General features: G+C 33.6%; 3 protein-coding genes and 1 pseudogene across 3 annotated transcripts; 2 read left to right on the forward strand and 2 right to left on the reverse strand.

The window, feature by feature from the left end:
* Nucleotides 1-872: 872 nt before the first annotated feature.
* LOC132061076 (putative germin-like protein 9-2) lies at nucleotides 873-1,702 on the reverse strand. Its single transcript, XM_059453952.1, has one exon. It carries the CDS (start codon nucleotides 1,506-1,508, stop codon nucleotides 873-875), a length of 636 nt encoding a protein of 211 aa, XP_059309935.1. The 5' UTR covers nucleotides 1,509-1,702.
* Nucleotides 1,703-4,207: 2,505 nt separating this feature from the next.
* On the reverse strand, nucleotides 4,208-10,372 carry LOC132061077 (F-box protein PP2-B11-like; annotated as a pseudogene).
* On the forward strand, nucleotides 6,823-8,217 carry LOC132060621 (putative germin-like protein 9-2). Its single transcript, XM_059453608.1, has one exon. It carries the CDS (start codon nucleotides 6,854-6,856, stop codon nucleotides 7,541-7,543), a length of 690 nt encoding a protein of 229 aa, XP_059309591.1. The 5' UTR covers nucleotides 6,823-6,853; the 3' UTR covers nucleotides 7,544-8,217.
* Nucleotides 10,329-11,126, forward strand: LOC132060622 (putative germin-like protein 9-2). The gene has a single exon (XM_059453609.1). The coding sequence runs from the start codon at nucleotides 10,371-10,373 to the stop codon at nucleotides 10,995-10,997; it is 627 nt and encodes a 208-aa protein (XP_059309592.1). The 5' UTR covers nucleotides 10,329-10,370; the 3' UTR covers nucleotides 10,998-11,126.
* Nucleotides 11,127-17,408: the final 6,282 nt, after the last annotated feature.

The raw sequence follows: 17,408 nt of genomic DNA on the forward strand, positions 1-17,408 counted from the left end.
GGCGTCATGCCAAAGCTAACAATTGCAAATCTTCAACAACGATAAATTAGACGACAAAGAAAACTATAAAAAAAAAAAAAAAAATTATTAGATGATATGAGTTTGGTCAATTGACCTACACATATAAAAAAAATATTCTAAAACTATTGAGAGAATAAATCTCCCCTTAAGCAAAACTCTCTAAAGGACTACATTGTGGATATTTTTATGTGTTCTAGTTGTGGTAAGATGTCTTTAATTTATAGATGTCCAAAACTTTTCCCCAAGACAAGAAATAACCAAATATGGAAGAGAATTATATTTTTTCTTTCAGGAAAAATGAAAGCAACTATGGTAATACTTTGACTTTCCTTCAAGAGAAAAGTAAAACTCAAATATGGTAAGAAAATTAAGGCAAAAACCCTAACAGGGAGGTGGACAGTATCCCGTGGATTTAGTCAAGGTGCGCGCAAGCTTAGCCCAAATACTACGGTTTTCAAAAAGACAAAACATATCTTGTTGTAATAACGAAAGAGTCAATTTTGTCAAATGAATAATTTGAAGACCCCTTTCCTTAGCGGTTTCAAATTTTGTATCTTTCTCATTTACTCTATTCTTTTAGAAATGAATTTTAGTGTATTGGAAAGGTTCGTCCACGAAGGGTGAGTCAAGACCTAAGATCAGGCTGAAGGACGTAGTTGATGGACAACAAGTGAATATTCATGTACTACCCCTTGTTCATCTCGAAAGACCTGTTCTCTCAAAACAAACCACCAAAAATATTCTCCGAACAAAATTAAAATAAAACCAAATAAGTTTCTTGAGCCTATATACTTCACGAAATAAGCATTGAATTCAAACATCAATAATATTAAAAACATGACAACAATAGATCAAGGTGTTTTTTTTTTGCTTGCTGCTTTGATCTTCTTAATTGTGGACTCATTAGTCTTAAATGACCTAGCAAGTACAAAATCACTAATTCCACTATTAAAAATTGAGGATGGCAATGAAACAGTGCCAGGACTTGCACTGCTAAGAGCAGCAACACCAACTGCTGCTTTTTTATGATCATAGTTATACTGATAGTGTTGTAGTCCTTTTGGAAAAAGAAAAATGTCCCCGGCTTTTAGTCTTTGAGTGTACAAAACATCCTTTGTATCGACGAAATCAACCTCTAAAACACCTTCCAGGAGGAGAAATAGTCCAGTGGCACGTGAGTGGTAGTGAGGTGGGTTTACAGAACCCGGAGGGAATTGAAGCACAGCTAGTGACACTCCTTGACCATCAAGTGCTGGAAACTCTGCCTTTGTAGCCTTTGTTGTAGTACATGCATCTATAGATTTTTTAAATATACCGCGCATCGCGGTGTAGGTTAAGTAATTGGCATCAACAGAGGTTTGATTTGTTGGGGCAATGAAATCTGAAAGGATGTCAGGATCACTTGCTATTGTTGTTCTTGATATGGAAATTGTAAAAATGGAAATTAGGAGCAAAAGGGAAAAAGCTTTAGTGAATTTCCAGGCCATGGTTGATATTTGGATTGGATTGTTTTTGTGATCAAGAAATGTTATCTAATTTGACAATTTTCTTGCTGGTTCATTTGTTCAATTTATACTGTGTTGTAGTTAGCATACCAGAATCATTCAATATGCAAGTGGTTACAGCATTTGAACTACTCATTCAATGATTCAATTAAACATTGTATCAAAGAAAATGTCTCTTATTAATAACTCAGGGAAAGGACAAAAATATATTACTAGTATATTTTATGAACCACGCAAACAAACATAAAAATGAAAATGAGAAGGCAAACATACTTTGTTAAGTGTAAGATATACAGGGCAGCTTAATTCACACCCGTATATGGAGAAAATGTTTTCTTATGACGACTTACAATTGAGCCACGTGTATGCCTGTCAAACTATGTAAGTTAACCTTAACAAAAGGAAAATTAATCTTTAGGCCACGTTTGGCTATAAATTTTGGTTCAAAAATTTAAATTAATATTTGAAAATATTTTCCAATACTGTAACTATCTGTTCATCAAATTGGCTCATTATCTCAACTTCAAACTTGAAATATAGAATTTGAAAAACAAGTTTTAGGAGCTTTTCAAGTTTTCACTTACGAAACTTCAACTTTGCTTTCATATCCAAATACAATTTTAACTGCCAAATACCTTTTTTCAACTTCAATTTTAATACTTACTTTTTTCAAAATCTCAATCAAATCATGTCCAAACCCCTGCTAAGAGTACAAAGTTAAGTGAAAGTATCAATTAATTGACTATGATTTAATTGTTTGATGCAAATGCAAGGGCTGAGTAAGTATTTTCTCTCAAGTTACAGTAGGAGGACTTTTTCTTCCTTATCATAACTGCTTGAATAATCTTGAAACTATAGAAGCAAGAAATTAAAAACCAAGGTTAGGTAAAGCCGAGGGCATCATAGAAAGCAAAGTTTATACCTGCTACGTAAAACTAAGTACTATTGACTTTGCATTGTCCCTTAGAAATATTCACGCCATAGTAACTAAGTCTACACAGCTGTTTATACAGATTAGTAAGAGTACTATTTTATCACGCATGTGGAATCAAAGACTACTATTTTATCACGCATGTGGAATCAATATGTTGATATATTTGTTTAAAGATTACCATGTCAATGATATAGACAGATCATTGGCTTCTAGTGGTAACTTACAAAAAAGAATCCTCGCACATCTTTTTGTTTTTATTGAGGAGGTCCTATTGTTTGATCAGGGGCTCTGAGAATTGAATACGTAGAATACGGAAAAGACTTGCCTGACCTTTTGACCTAAATAATACATTATTTAAAATAATTAACAAGAATAATACAATATTTTTAAAATTTACAAAAATAGAATAAACACAGTTGTGAGTAACGTTTCAGGTAATATTTTATTCAAATATTCTAACGGAAAAAGTTAGGACAAACGGAATAAAGAAAGTACAAAGCGAACTGGCGGAAAGACGCTTTTACAAGTATTTCTGCTATTCTTAATTACAACTCTGCATTCTATTAGTTACTCTCTACTAAAGTATAACTTGTGAGTCCAGGATGATTTGTCACACAGTGGTGCTTATTTACTTCTTCAACTGGAAAAAAAAAAGGTTTATTTAATACACATACTTGTGTCACCAAAGTTTATTTAATTAAAATTTATTTTCATTTTTTGAAATATCTGTCTCTTTGTAATTAATAATACTTGTGCAATCAAAGATGATATTTAAAATTGCATTGTAATTATATTATGATAAACAAATATCTTTGCATACTTTTTCGAAATATGTAAGGACAATAATGCAATTGGGTCACAAGGAACAAAAAGCCATAAGAAGAGCAACTCTTATCAATTACTTTAATCAAATTCCACAACAGAACAAAAATAAAGTTAGTTAATTTTACTTATGTTTATTTAAATAGAATGGTCTACGATTTTATCTTCTACTTTAGGAAATTGCGTTGATAAACTATAATATACATTGTAGTTAGAATAGGAGATTTCTCTGTTTTTTTTTTTTTTGGGGTGGGGGAATGAATCTTTTGTGCAAATTATCAAATTCAGTCTTGCATTTTAATTGTGTACATTGTATCTTATTTTTGGTGTAGTTTGTGGGGAGAGAAAAGTAAGGAAAGAAGCACAAGGAAAACGTGTGAGAGAAATGAAAATCATTTTGGACCCACAAGTTGTACTTTAGCAGAGAGTAATTAATAGAATCAGAGTGTCGTAACTCCCAGTAACGAAATACTTGAAAAATGTTACTCTCAATTACGTTTTATACTTTTGTTATTCCGTCTGTCTTAACTTTTTTCGTTAAAATATGTGAATCAAATATTACCTAAAACGTTACTCACAACTACGTTTATTCTATTTCTGTAAATTTTAAAAATATTGTATTATTCTTGTTAATTGTTTTAAATAATGTATTATTTAGGTCAAAAATTCTGCGCCTTGAAGAGAATGAGAACTCCAGAAAAAAAAAAAGAAAAAAAAAAGGAATATTCAACATTTATGACAACTATTATAGTAATGATACTACTTATTTAGAAAACTCGTTTGATCTTGCAATTCTTTCCCATTTTACCTCTTTGCGTTTTATTTACTTTGTGCTCGAAGGTTAGCGATGTTAGCTAGGATATTATTGAACATCAAAGATTGTAGTGAGATGAACAGGTTCTCTCAAAATATATGTATTATAAAGTTCAAAATTTACTATTTGTTCCTGCCATATTAGGTTTGTACAATAAAATAAACTTTTTTAAAAACAAAGTCGGGAGGCATAAAACTAAATTGTCAACCAAAATGAATTGAAAAATAACAGTAAATTGGTAGAATAATTAACAAATTATCAGCCTTAGCTCAATTCCTTCAACAATAAGGCCTCGCTTTTGGAAAATTACCCTGCACGTCTTGCATTCTCATTTCTATGCAATCATCTTCCTTTTCGCAAAGAAACTCACCCAATTCTAACTCAAACCATCCATCATCTCTAAGTTTAGGAGCCTGCAAGATACTAGGATCCTCGTGCCAATTAAATGGCCCCTCGTGCTCCGCATCAAAGGGCAGAGTCCAATCTTCACCCTCCTCATCTTGACATTCACCATCTGGATGCAAAAAAGCAAATCGTTTTTTGGATTCAACACCAGAAATTCCAACTGAAATCTCTGAGGTTCAATGATCAAACCCGTAATATCCATCTTTAAACTTGTAAGCAAAGTAAGCTGTGTAGAATGTCGGTGGTGACAGAATCCCGGCCCTTATTGTGCCCCAAATTTCAAGCCACCAAACAACTTTGAGTTGAGCCACCTCTGGAAATCTACTTCGGCAATCAATAGGGGGAAAAACAGCAGTCATATATCTATTAATGCGCGTATATTTACTATGTATATCTCAAGAAAAGGATAGCCTCTTCGCTAAAAATGGCAAACCTGGACTGTGGTAATGAAATCGATTTCCAATATTTTGGTGTATCACTCCAAACAATATTAAGATCCCTTGCACCTAAGAAGTAGCATTTCTTTCCAGTCCATTTTTCCAGTGAGAAACTCTGTAGTACAAATGCATATATAGTAAGTAGACCGATGAAAACTATAAGAAATATTTTACAAGTTTCAATTCTTCTCATATCAATATAGTGAAAAAATATCTTGAAATATTGGTCAAAATTCAAAATAGAGCAACTGCGAAAACATAACAAGTATTTTGGGACGGATCGAGGAAGAGTTATAAGCATAATCTTATGGTTACAAGTTGACAATTGACGCACCTATATTTAGGGTGGGGGGGGGGGGGGGGAGGGGAATAACAAGCATACTTCTATAAAACTATTTTAAGAACATCCGCCCTCAAAAGCACCCCACCCTAAAGCCTCGAGGGGTTGGAATTGGTAAATACTTACTAGAGGCGGATCAAGGATTTTGAAGTTTATTGGTTTTCAAAAAAACAATCTCACCTTAATGTATAATAATGACCTAACACGAAGACGTTGGCATTTGATTTTAACCGTAAAGTGGGTGGATGCAATTCAGCTCGAACGAAGTGAGATGGAGACTGAAGTATTTAGTAAATATTTTAATATATATACAGATTTGAATAAAAGCTACCGAGTTTCCGTGAATCAACAATAACACTCTCCATCCACATACTTGCCCGCATGTTTACACCTAACTAAACATTAATCTAAAAAATCAAAAATGCATTTAACTATGGTTAAGTTTAAGAAATGCACGGACATATGGCTTGTATTCATTAGAAACACCCCCGTTAAAATTTTTTCCATTGGAGCCGTAACTATGTTAAATAGCACTAAATTGACTCAAAAGTATAACGACAATACTGCTCATAATGTATCAACAAGTATATAGCGGAGCTAACGAATGATATTAACATTTAAAATTAAGAACTCAATATGGCATATTTAATCCATCTGAAATTAATTTTCTTAAATACTAGCATGAACATCATCACGTCAAAGAAAATTTTGGGAAAACGTCAATGACGGCTAGCTTATTTGTCAAAAAAATAGGATTAACTACACTAAACAACCCCGTACTATGACTCAATTACGGATAGGCCCTTTAAAATCAAACACCTATACCCCTTTTACTATGAAAATCCTACACTTACACCTCCTATGATATATATCCATAGCAAAATAAAATGTTTTCTCAAAGTTACTTTTATGAAATTTAAAAGGAAGATAAAAATTTATCAAAAAATTTATTCATGCCTTTCATTAAGCCCTTGTTTAAAAAAATAACTATGTTTTTGAAACATTCATCGTTCAAAACGCATAAGTAGGAGAATAAACACAAATTATTTAATAAGATATACCAACTATTAGTAATAACTTTCTCGCGCACTTTAAAAATGTAACTTATTTTAATTTCATTTAGTTATAATATTTAGTGAAACGTTGCTCACACGTCCAAGATGTTGAGATATAATTATAAAATGAATTTAGTAAGAATGTATTCTCTCTAACTATTTCAATTCTTAGATGAGACGGTGACATGGTATCGGAGGAGACAGAGCTGTTCCGAGTTCAAATCTTGTGCCGCCACTCAAAAAGCTTTAAAAAAAAAAACAAAAAAAATCCCCGTGTGCAATCATAGAAGCTTACTTGAATGATTCTTTAGCTGTCAAAACTTGCATAGTTAATTTAGTCCTGAGAAGAAAAGACAGAATTAGTCATAGGAATCTCAATCGGCCAAATGATATAAAATTTGTTGTGTGCTACCTGCTACAGGCTACACCACAATATAAATTGAACAAGCGAACCATCAAAAAATTGTGTATTTAGAAAACATTTCTTGATCACTAAAATAAACTGACCCAAATATCAACCATGGCCTGGAATTTCACTAAAACTTCCCTCTTGCTCCTAATTTCAATTTTTACAATTGCCATATCAAGAACAATAATAGCAAGTGATCCTAACATCCTTTCAGATTTCATTGCCCCTGAAAATCAAACCTCTGTTGATGCCAATTACTTCACATACACCGCGATGCACGGTATATTTCAAAAATCTATTGATACAGTTACTACAACAAAGGCTACAAAAGCAGAATTTCCAGCTCTTAATGGTCAAGGAGTGTCCCTAGCTGTACTTCAATTCCCTCCGGGTTCTGTAAACCCGCCCTACCACTCTCGCGCTACTGGACTCTTTCTCCTTCTTGAAGGCGTTTTAGAGGTTGGTTTCGTCGATACAAAGGATGTTTTGTATACCCAGAGACTAAAAGCAGGGGACATTTTTCTTTTCCCTAAGGGACTACAACACTATCAGTATAATTTTGATCATAAGAAAACAGCAGTTGGTGTAGCTGCTCTTGGTAGTGCAAGTCCTGGCACTGTTTCATTGCCATCCTCAATTTTCAGTAGTGGAATTAGTGAATTGGTACTTGCTAAGTCATTTAAGACTGATGTTAAGACAATTAAGAAGATCAAAGCAACAACATCAACACCCCGATGTCAAGGCTTTCTCCAGATTGTCAAAACGTATGCGGGATTTAAATTTAATGCGTTCAATTTTTAAACATTCGTACCATTGTATTTATTGTACTGTTAAAAGTATGGATTTAGATTTAATATTTCTTCATATTTTAGTTGGTTTTTCATATATATGTATACATATATATCTGTACTTGTCGAAGGTGGGATTCAAGATGAATCTGTAGGCAAAAGACTACATCTGCCGCTGCAGATTGTACAAGTGTCTTAATTAGTCAAGTATTGACTATGCTAGATCAAGAAAATTAGTTGGTTTAATGTTTTGTTCTGATTGTTTGAGTGTTTTGATTTAGTTGGGGAGAATTCTTTGGCGGTTTGTTATGAGAGAATTGTTTTTGGTTTTACAACAATAAAACCTGCTTTGGTTCCAAGGTGTTTCATGTGATACGTGGGGACGAAGTGGATAGTCACTACACTGAATTGGTTCGGTCTGTGCAAGTTAGCAGGCATCGAGTGTTGTGACACATCTCATCCCATTTTGTGGCATGAATTTAACCCTCTTTTCCTTCTGTTTTCCTTTGTATTGTCCCTTAGAAATATTCAACATGATGAAGTTTACAGTATACATATATCAGCAAGTTGTTGACAAGGTCATATTTTAACTTCCTCAGCAAACAGATAAGAGGGGGGGGAAAGAGAAACTTTTTGCAGTCTTGAAGGCATTTCTTAAAGATCTGATAAATGAGACTTAATAGTAGAACTTTGTACTAGAAAAAAGGAGAATAAAACTAAAGAAGTTCTTCTTCCCTAACCCTTCCCAGGCTGAAAGGGTCTCTATTGAACCATTCAATTAACTAAATAAGCATTGTCTTTTTCTTATTTCAAAGTCATAGGCTAGTAAATGTTCTAACACCATATGAAAAGAAAACAAAAGGAATCAAACAAATGGGAAAGATCCTGACTTTCCTTTTTGCTTTTAATTTTTTTAATAAATGAGAAATTCCCAAGGGGTAATGGAACACAGTTCAAAATTCAATCGATGGGTCGGCCTCTCTATCCTTCTCCGCGTAAATACCATACTTTTGTATGTGGAAAAGTCTAAACCCTTGACACGCACCTACCCATACATCACGTGTTGCACTCTTATGGTTCAAACCTCTCATGGTTCCTTCTTCTTCTTTTTTAATAGATAAGCACTAGCTTTAAGAAGAAGAAAATTAATATTAGCATGCAAAACATCAGAATTTCTAGCTTTGAATTCAGTTGGCAATACCAAATAAGTTATCAAATACTTGTCGATCTCAAGCAATAAACGGACAGATCTATAAAACATTTAACTATTTTAAGAACATCCGCCCTCAAAGCACCCCACCCTAAAGCCTTGAGGAGTTGGAATTGGTAAATACTTACTAGAGTGCGGATCGGTGATTTTAAAGTTTATTCAACAATCTCAATCTTTCATAATAATGACCTAACACAAAGACGTTGGCATTTGATTTTAACCATAAAAGGTGGATGCAATTCAAAATTTCGAACGAAGTGAGACTTGCACCGAAGTATTTAGTAAATATTTTAATATATACGTAAACAAAAGCTCGAGTTTCGTGAATCAACAATAACACTCTCCATCCACCACTAATACTTACCCGCACCGAATGTTTACACCTAACTAAACATTAACCTAAAAAATCAAAAATGCATTTAACTATGGTTAAGTTTAAAAGTAGGACGTATGGCTTGTATTCATTAGCTAGGTGTAAACACCCGATTCAAATAAGCTTTTTCCATTGGAGCTGGCTGCTTTTTCCTTCACTATGTTAAATAGCACTAAATTGACTCAAAAGTATAACGACAATACTGCTCATAATGTATCAACAAGTATTAAACGAATGATATTAACATTTTCGATAAAATTAAGATCTCAATATGGCATATTTAATCCATCTGAAATTAATTTTCTTTTTAAGAAAAACTAGCATGAACATCATCACGTCAAAGAAAATTTTGGGAAAACGTCAATGACGGCTAGCTTATTTGTCAAAAAAAAAATATAGGATTAACTACACTAAACAACCCCGTACTATGACTCAATTACGGATAGGCCCTTTAAAACCAAACACCTATACCCCTTTTACTATGAAAATCCTACACTTACACCTCCTATGATATATATCCATAGCAAAATAAAATGTTTTCTCAGAGTTACTTTTATGAAATTTAAAAGGAAGATAAAAAATTATCAAAAAATTTATTCATGCCTTTCATTAAGCCCTTGATTAAAAAAATAACTATGTTTTTGAAACATTCATCGTTCAAAACGCATAAGTAGGAGAATTAACACAAATTATTTAATAAGATATACCAACTATTAGTAATAACGTTCTCGCGCACTTTAAATATGTAAGTTATTTTTAATTTCGTTTAGTTATAATATTTAGTGAAACGTTGCTCAAACGTCCAAGATGTTGAGATATAATTATATAATGAATTTAGCAAGAAAATATTCTCTCTAACTATTTCAATTCTTAGATGAGATGGTGACATGGTATCGGAGGAGACAGAGCTGTTCCGAGTTCAAATCTTGTGCCGCCACTCAAAAAGCTTTTAAAAAAAACAAAAAAAATCCCCGTGTGCAATCATAGAAGCTTACAGGAAACACTGCTCAATTGAATGATTCTTTTAGCTGTCAAAACTTGCATATTTAATTTAGTCCTGAGAAGAAAAGACAGAATTAGTCATAGGAATCTCAATCGGCCAAATGATATAAAATTTGTTGTGTGCTACCTGCTACAGGCTACACCACAATATAAATTGAACAAGCGAACCATCAAAAAATTGTGTATTTAGAAAACATTTCTTGTACTTAGAAAACATTTCTTGATCACTAAAATAAACTGACCCAAATATCAACCATGGCCTGGAATTTCACTAAAACTTCCCTCTTGCTCCTAATTTCAATTTTTACAATTGCCATATCAAGAACAACAATAGCAAGTGATCCTAACATCCTTTCAGATTTCATTGCCCCAGAAAATCAAACCTCTGTTGATGCCTATTACTTCACATACACCGCGATGCGCGGTATATTTCAAAAATCTATTGATACAGTTACTACAACAAAGGCTACAAAAGCAGAATTTCCAGCTCTTAATGGTCAAGGAGTGTCCCTAGCTGTACTTCAATTCCCTCCGGGTTCTGTAAACCCGGCCCACTACCACTGTCGCGCTACTGGACTCTTTCTCCTTCTTGAAGGCGTTTTAGAAGTTGGTTTCGTCGATACAAAGGATGTTTTGTATACCCAGAGACTAAAAGCAGGGGACATTTTTCTTTTCCCTAAAGGACTACAACACTATCAGTATAATTTTGATCATAAGAAAACAGCAGTTGGTGTAGCTGCTCTTGGTAGTGCAAGTCCTGGCACTGTTTCATTGCCATCCTCAATTTTCAGTAGTGGAATTAGTGAATTGGTACTTGCTAAGTCATTTAAGACTGATGTTAAGACAATTAAGAAGATCAAAGCAGCAACATCAACACCCTGATGTCAAGGCTTTCTCCAGATTGTCAAAGGCGTATCCAGGATTTAAATTTAATGCGTTCAATTTTTAAGATTCGTACCATTGTATTTATTGTACTGTTAAAAGTATGGATTTAGATTTAATATTTCTTCATATTTTAGTTGGTTTTTAATATATATATATATATACATATATATCTGTACTTGTCGAAGGTGGGATTCAAGATGAATCTGTAGGCAAAAGACTACATCTGCCCCTGCAGATTGTACAAGTGTCTTAATTAGTCAAGTATTGACTATGCTAGATCAAAAAAATTAGTTGGTTTAATGTTTTGTTCTGATTGTTTGAGTGTTTTGATTTAGTTGGGGAGAGTTCTTTGGCGGTTTGTTATGAGAGAATTGTTTTTGGTTTTACAACAACAAAACCTGCTTTGGTTCCAAGGGGTTTCATGTGATACGTGGGGACGAAGCGGATAGTCACTACACTAAATTGGTTCGGTCTGTGCAAGTTAGCAGGCATCGAGTGTTGTGACACATCTCATCCCATTTTGAGGCATGAATTTAACCCTCTTTTCCTTCTGTTTTCCTTTGTATTGTCCCTTAGAAATATTCAACATGATGAAGTTTACAGTATACATATATCAGCAAGTTGTTGACCGGGGGGGGGGGGGGAAGAGAAACTTTTGCAGTCTTGAAGGCATTTCTTAAAGATCTGATAAATGAGACTTAATAGTAGAACTCTGTACTAGAAAAAAGGATAATAAAACCAAAAGTTCTTCTTCCCTAGCCCTTCCCAGGCTGAAAGGGTCTCTATTGAACCATTCAATTAACTAAATAAGCATTGTCCTTTTCCGATTTCTCAGTCATAGGCTAGTAAATGTTCAACACCATATGAAAAAAAAACAAATGGGAAAGATCCTGACTTTCCTTTTTGCTTTTAATTTTTTTAATAAATGAGAAATTCCCAAGGGTTAATGGAACACAGTCCAAAATTCAATCGATGGGCCGGCCTCTCTATCCCTCTCCGCTTAAATACCATACTTTTGTTTGTGGAAAAGTCTAAACCCTTGACATGCGCCCACCCATACATCACGTGTTGCACTCTTATGGTTCAAACCTCTCATGGTTCCTTCTTCTTTCTTTTTTAATAGATGAGCACTAGCTTTAAGAAGAAGAAAATTAATATTAGCATGCAAAACATTCTAGCTTTGAATTCAGTTGGCAATACCAAGATAAGTTATCAAATACACTGTTGATCTCAAGCAATAAACGGACAGATCTATAAAACATTTAACTATTTTAAAAACATCCGCCCTCAAAAGCACCCCACCCTAAAGCCTTGAGGAGTTGGAATTGGTAAATACTTACTAGAGGCGGATCCAGGATTTTAAAGTTTATTGGTTTCTACAACAATCTCAATTTAATGTATAATAATGACTAAACACAGCACGTTGGCATTTGATTTTAACCATAAAGTGGGTGGATGCAATTCAGCTCGAACGAAGTGAGACGGCGACTGAAGTATTTAGTAAATATTTTAATATATACAGATTTGAACAAAAGCTATCGAGTTTCCGTGAATCAACAATAATATCTCCGTCCACCACTGATACTTACCCGCACTGGATGTTTACACCTAACTAAATATTAACCTAAAAAATCAAAAATGCATTTAACTATGGTTAAGTTTAAGAAGTGCACAAGACGTATGGCTTGAATTCATTAGCTCGGAATAAACACCCTATTCAAATAAGCTTTTTCCATTGGAATTGCAGACAAGCTCAGTCGCTTTTTTTCCTTTACTATGTTAAATAGCACTAAATTGTCTCAAAAGTATAACGACAATACTGCTCATAATGTATCAACAAGTATAGCAGAGCTAACGAATGATATTAACATTTAAAAATAAGAACTCAATATGGCATATTTAATCCATCTGAAATTAACTTTCATTTTAAGAAAAACTAGCATGAACATCGTCATGTCAAAGAAAATTTTGGGAAAACGTCAATGACGGCTAGCTTATTTGTCAAAAAAAAAAAAAATAGGATTAACTACACTAAACACCTCCGTTATGACTCGCTACGGATGGCCCTTTAAAATCAAGCACCTACACACCCTTACTATGAAAATCCTACACTTACACCTCCTATGATGTATATCCATAGCTAAATAAAACGTTTTCTCAAAGTTACTTTTATGAAATTTAAAAGGAAGATAAAAAATTTAACAAAAAAATTATTCATGCCTTTCAATAAGCCTTCGATTAAAAAAATAACTATGTTTTTGATACATTCATCTTTTGAAACGCATAAGTAGGAGAATTAACACAAATTATTTAATAAAATATACCAACTATTAGTAATAACTTTCTCGCGCACTTTAAATATGTAAGCTGTTTTTAATTTCGTTTAATTATAATATTTATTACATAGAAATTTGTTTTTCTTATTTATTCTTTCGTTTCAAAATTATCTTAAATATACTTAGTTAGATGAAATTTCATTTGAGTAAAAAATTTCATTGTATAAAAGCTTTAAATTTTTTAAAAAATGGATAACATGATAGTGGCTGTAAGTTCATAATATAGCGGGCTTAAGTGCTTGATTTTGAAATATAGGAGGTCTAACCATAACTGAGTCTAGTATAAGAGTCTTTAATGTAGTTAACCAAAAATAAATAAAGTATATTGTAAGGAATTAATAATTAATCAGTTGAACATTCGAGAGCATTTTCCATTTTTAAAAGAACTTTTATACCAGAAACAGCGATATATCCGGCTATAGTCCCTCTGTGATGTAAAATATATCTCTTGAATTCAACTTAACAAAACGACTTCACATTGCAAATTCCAGAAGAAATAAAAGATTGAGAAAACAACACACGAGTTAGTTACATATGTTTTTTCTGGTTTTCATTTTTACGTACCTTATGACCATCAATTAAGAGGGGATGATGGGAGAGATAAACATATATATCCTTGAGCGATTGGAAATCGGGGATCCCTCTGGCAGCAAACATCCCGCGGGGTTGTTAAAGCAAAGATATCGGCGATATATCCCTCTGGCAGCATCCACAAATGAGTACTATGTTCATCTTCTTCGCCTTTCTCTTTCTCCATGGCAAGTTAACTTGTTACTGTACTTTTTTTGGTATATGATTGGTTGATATGCATGTTTTCTCGTACACATTTTTTTGTTTCAAATAGAGCAAATAAATAAATAAATTACCCCCTAAAGCTGCCCCGATAATTTAGTTATACACTTTAATTTTACGAACATTTTTTTACTCCTCTATTCTTATTTGAAGTGAAACTAGTACCCCTTAAGAGATGATATAGCAATGAAAGTGGTTCTGCCTTCCTATAGGCGCGTCACAGAAGAAATAAAAGTTAAAAACGAGTTACGTTATATATATAGCATTTTCTATTGGTGATATTGAATTAATTACACTAATTAATTCTTAGTGGGACATTTTCTTTTCTTATTCCTTTTCTCCCGTTCTCTTTCTTTCTTTCTTTCTTGCTTTTCCCCAAACCTGCCTTGTGCAAATAAAGTGAACGGATGGAGGTTTTCTTCCTCTGAAAAATAAATCACGATTAACAACTACAACTACAACATACCCAGTTGAGTCCCACAGTGTGGGGACTGGGGAGGGTTAAGTGTACGCAGACCTTATCCCCACCTTGGAAGGTAGGGAACGATTAACACCTACCTAAATATCAAAATATTTCAAACATATTTTACCAATTGAAGATTTAAAAAACGTCTGATGTCCTCAATAAAGGTAACATGAATTATTGAAAACTTGAAGAATATAATACAAAGTCTAAATTGGTATTACCTCTTCGCCAGGACGTCAACTAATTCCTGAAAAGGCCCTTGTGCCTTGGATTTTTGTATGGTATTACTGAACCCCTTCAAATTACTACTTGCATCACCCAATCAAGTGAAATATTTTGGTATCTTGCTAACAGGTACACACTGTTTTGATAATTCTGTTCCTGTCGCCATTTGGGATGAACCTGGATGGTTAGAGGGACAGAGGAAAAATAATAGAATAACAATAGATTTTGTGCTTCCAGGTATGTTTGTTACTGGCATATAAAATAGACAGTAGCTTATAGGATTTGGAAAAACGTGTGCAACTTGTGCTGGCAGTAAACACATTGAAATAAGAAAGAATTGGAGTATTACCAATTTTGTGAGCGAACGATGTTAATATCCTGTTAGAAGGAAAAAATTAGATTTGTTGCAATCATAAGGACAGTCCTAAACTAATGAGGTAAATACTATTCGGTACAAAATCATTGGAAAAAAAATTATTGGAAGTGGCAACCATTGCGTAAAATCGGAGGACGACTTAGTTAGTTGCAAAAGAGTTTAATTAAAAGAGTTTCTAACACATTGTGTTCATAACAAAAGAATATCTATATTAATAATGTGAAGAAAGTACAAAGAAATACATAAACAATTAAAAGGTGGTAGAGTAGCATTCAGAATACATATATTGGCTTAATACAACCACGACAATAACACATTAAAACACTCGAGGCAATAACACATTCATGACTGGACGGTGTAATATGTTGCACAACTTTTAGTGGTCTAACACCTTTCGGCACCTGTAAACTGTTTTTTTTTTTTTTTTTTTTTGTTAAATGACCATCGACAACAACCTAATGTTTTTCTGTCTCGGCACGTATGACGTCTTCTCAACCCGTTAGTTCTTTTAGCTCTTCGTAGAAAAGAATAATAATGTTCAATAATTTGTTCACAAATATAAGAATTCGTCCGAAATTCTTCATCTTTCACTTGTTTTTCAATGATGTAGGAGATAGTTTTGTCCAGTTTGTTTGTCGTCAGATTGTTCTTCCTCTGCTTCAGCATGAAAAGTTTCTTTCCAATAATCAGAAAACCGTAATGCAAGATTCATTTGTCGTCCCGCCAAATCATCGGTAAGACGTAAGAACCAAAAGTCCTGCTTTTTCTTCGTAATGAACACACCCACAAATGGGTTTACTTGATTCGGACTTACCATGCTAGCTATTTATTTAAATCAGAAATTTTAGAAAGATCATCATAAGCGACAAAACCTGGGTAATAAGGGGACAAAGTATAAAATTATTGGCTTGTTTTGGGCTATACTGCAGATCTTACTGATGATAGATTAACAAATGAAAATAGCAAAATGAGTAGAACAAAGGCAACAATTAACAATTGAAAGTAAGGGATTTTAAAAACTCATACTCAGTTCGACCCCAAAAATCTAAAACTTAAAACGATTTCAGAGAGCCTGTCTCAGTTAACTTACAAAATGCTGCGGAATATTTAGATACCAAATAAGGAACGCATATATAATATAGATTACATCAGTGAGAAAACAAAGCAAAGAAGATGACTACTGTAAAAAGATAGAAAAATTGGTGAAGGAGAAGTAAGAGGGCACATACCGGTTTAGCTAACAGAGATGATGTAAGATTGATGGAAAAGTGACATACCTGATTCTTATTTTTGAAGAGAGTGAAACTAAACGGTGCAATTGTTCGGAAGTTGTGGTTGGAGGTCTCTTCAGGCAGAAGGCTCCAACGTGTATATGCAGGATTTTGAGGATGCTCAGATGGATGTGTGCAGAGGCGGATCTACGATTTAAACTTTAAGGATTCAACCTTTTAAATTTTTTAGCATTGAACCATTATATTTTTAAAGTTATGGGTTCATAACTCACATAAATTTGAGGGGGTTCAATTGAACCACGATTATGGCCGAACTTGTGTGGGCAGTGAGATTAGGAATGAAGTTATATGGGACAAGGTGGGAGTACCTCGGTGACATATCTGACCATAGATGGTTCGGACGAGTACAGGATGCGCATGTGAATTGGTTTGAAGAGAGAGAGGTGACTAATGTGAAGAAGATAGAAATATTTTGATGGGAAGTTATGGAGGTCGAGGAGGGTAAAGGGATAAACCAAATAGTACTTGTAGTATGTTTTAGATAGTTGTGTAGTCTTTTCGCTAACAGAGAACATTTGTTTTGTGCATTTGCTATTTTGATGGTTGTTTTCCTTTCCTACATTCCTCTATGGGTTACATTTCTTTTTGAGTCGAAAACATTCCTTTACTCAAAATGGGACGGGGTATTTTCTAAAAATGGGATGGGGGTATTTTCGTAATTTAACTTTCAAGTTAAGGTTATCCTGATTTTAATATAATGTAGATTTAATAAGTGTACTACTTTTTGGTGCATGTAAACCTTGAAATCTTTCAATTGTGAAATGTTGCTCACACGTCTAATATGTTGAGATATAATTATATAATGAATTTAGTAAGAATGTATTCTTTCTAACTATTTCAATTCTTAGATGAGACAGTGACATGGTATCAAAGGAGACTGAGATGTTCCGAGTTCAAATCTTGTGCCGCCACTCAAAAAAA

This window comes from Lycium ferocissimum, chromosome 6, assembly GCF_029784015.1.
Source record: "Lycium ferocissimum isolate CSIRO_LF1 chromosome 6, AGI_CSIRO_Lferr_CH_V1, whole genome shotgun sequence".
In the NCBI taxonomy this organism is placed as follows: domain Eukaryota; kingdom Viridiplantae; phylum Streptophyta; class Magnoliopsida; order Solanales; family Solanaceae; genus Lycium; species Lycium ferocissimum.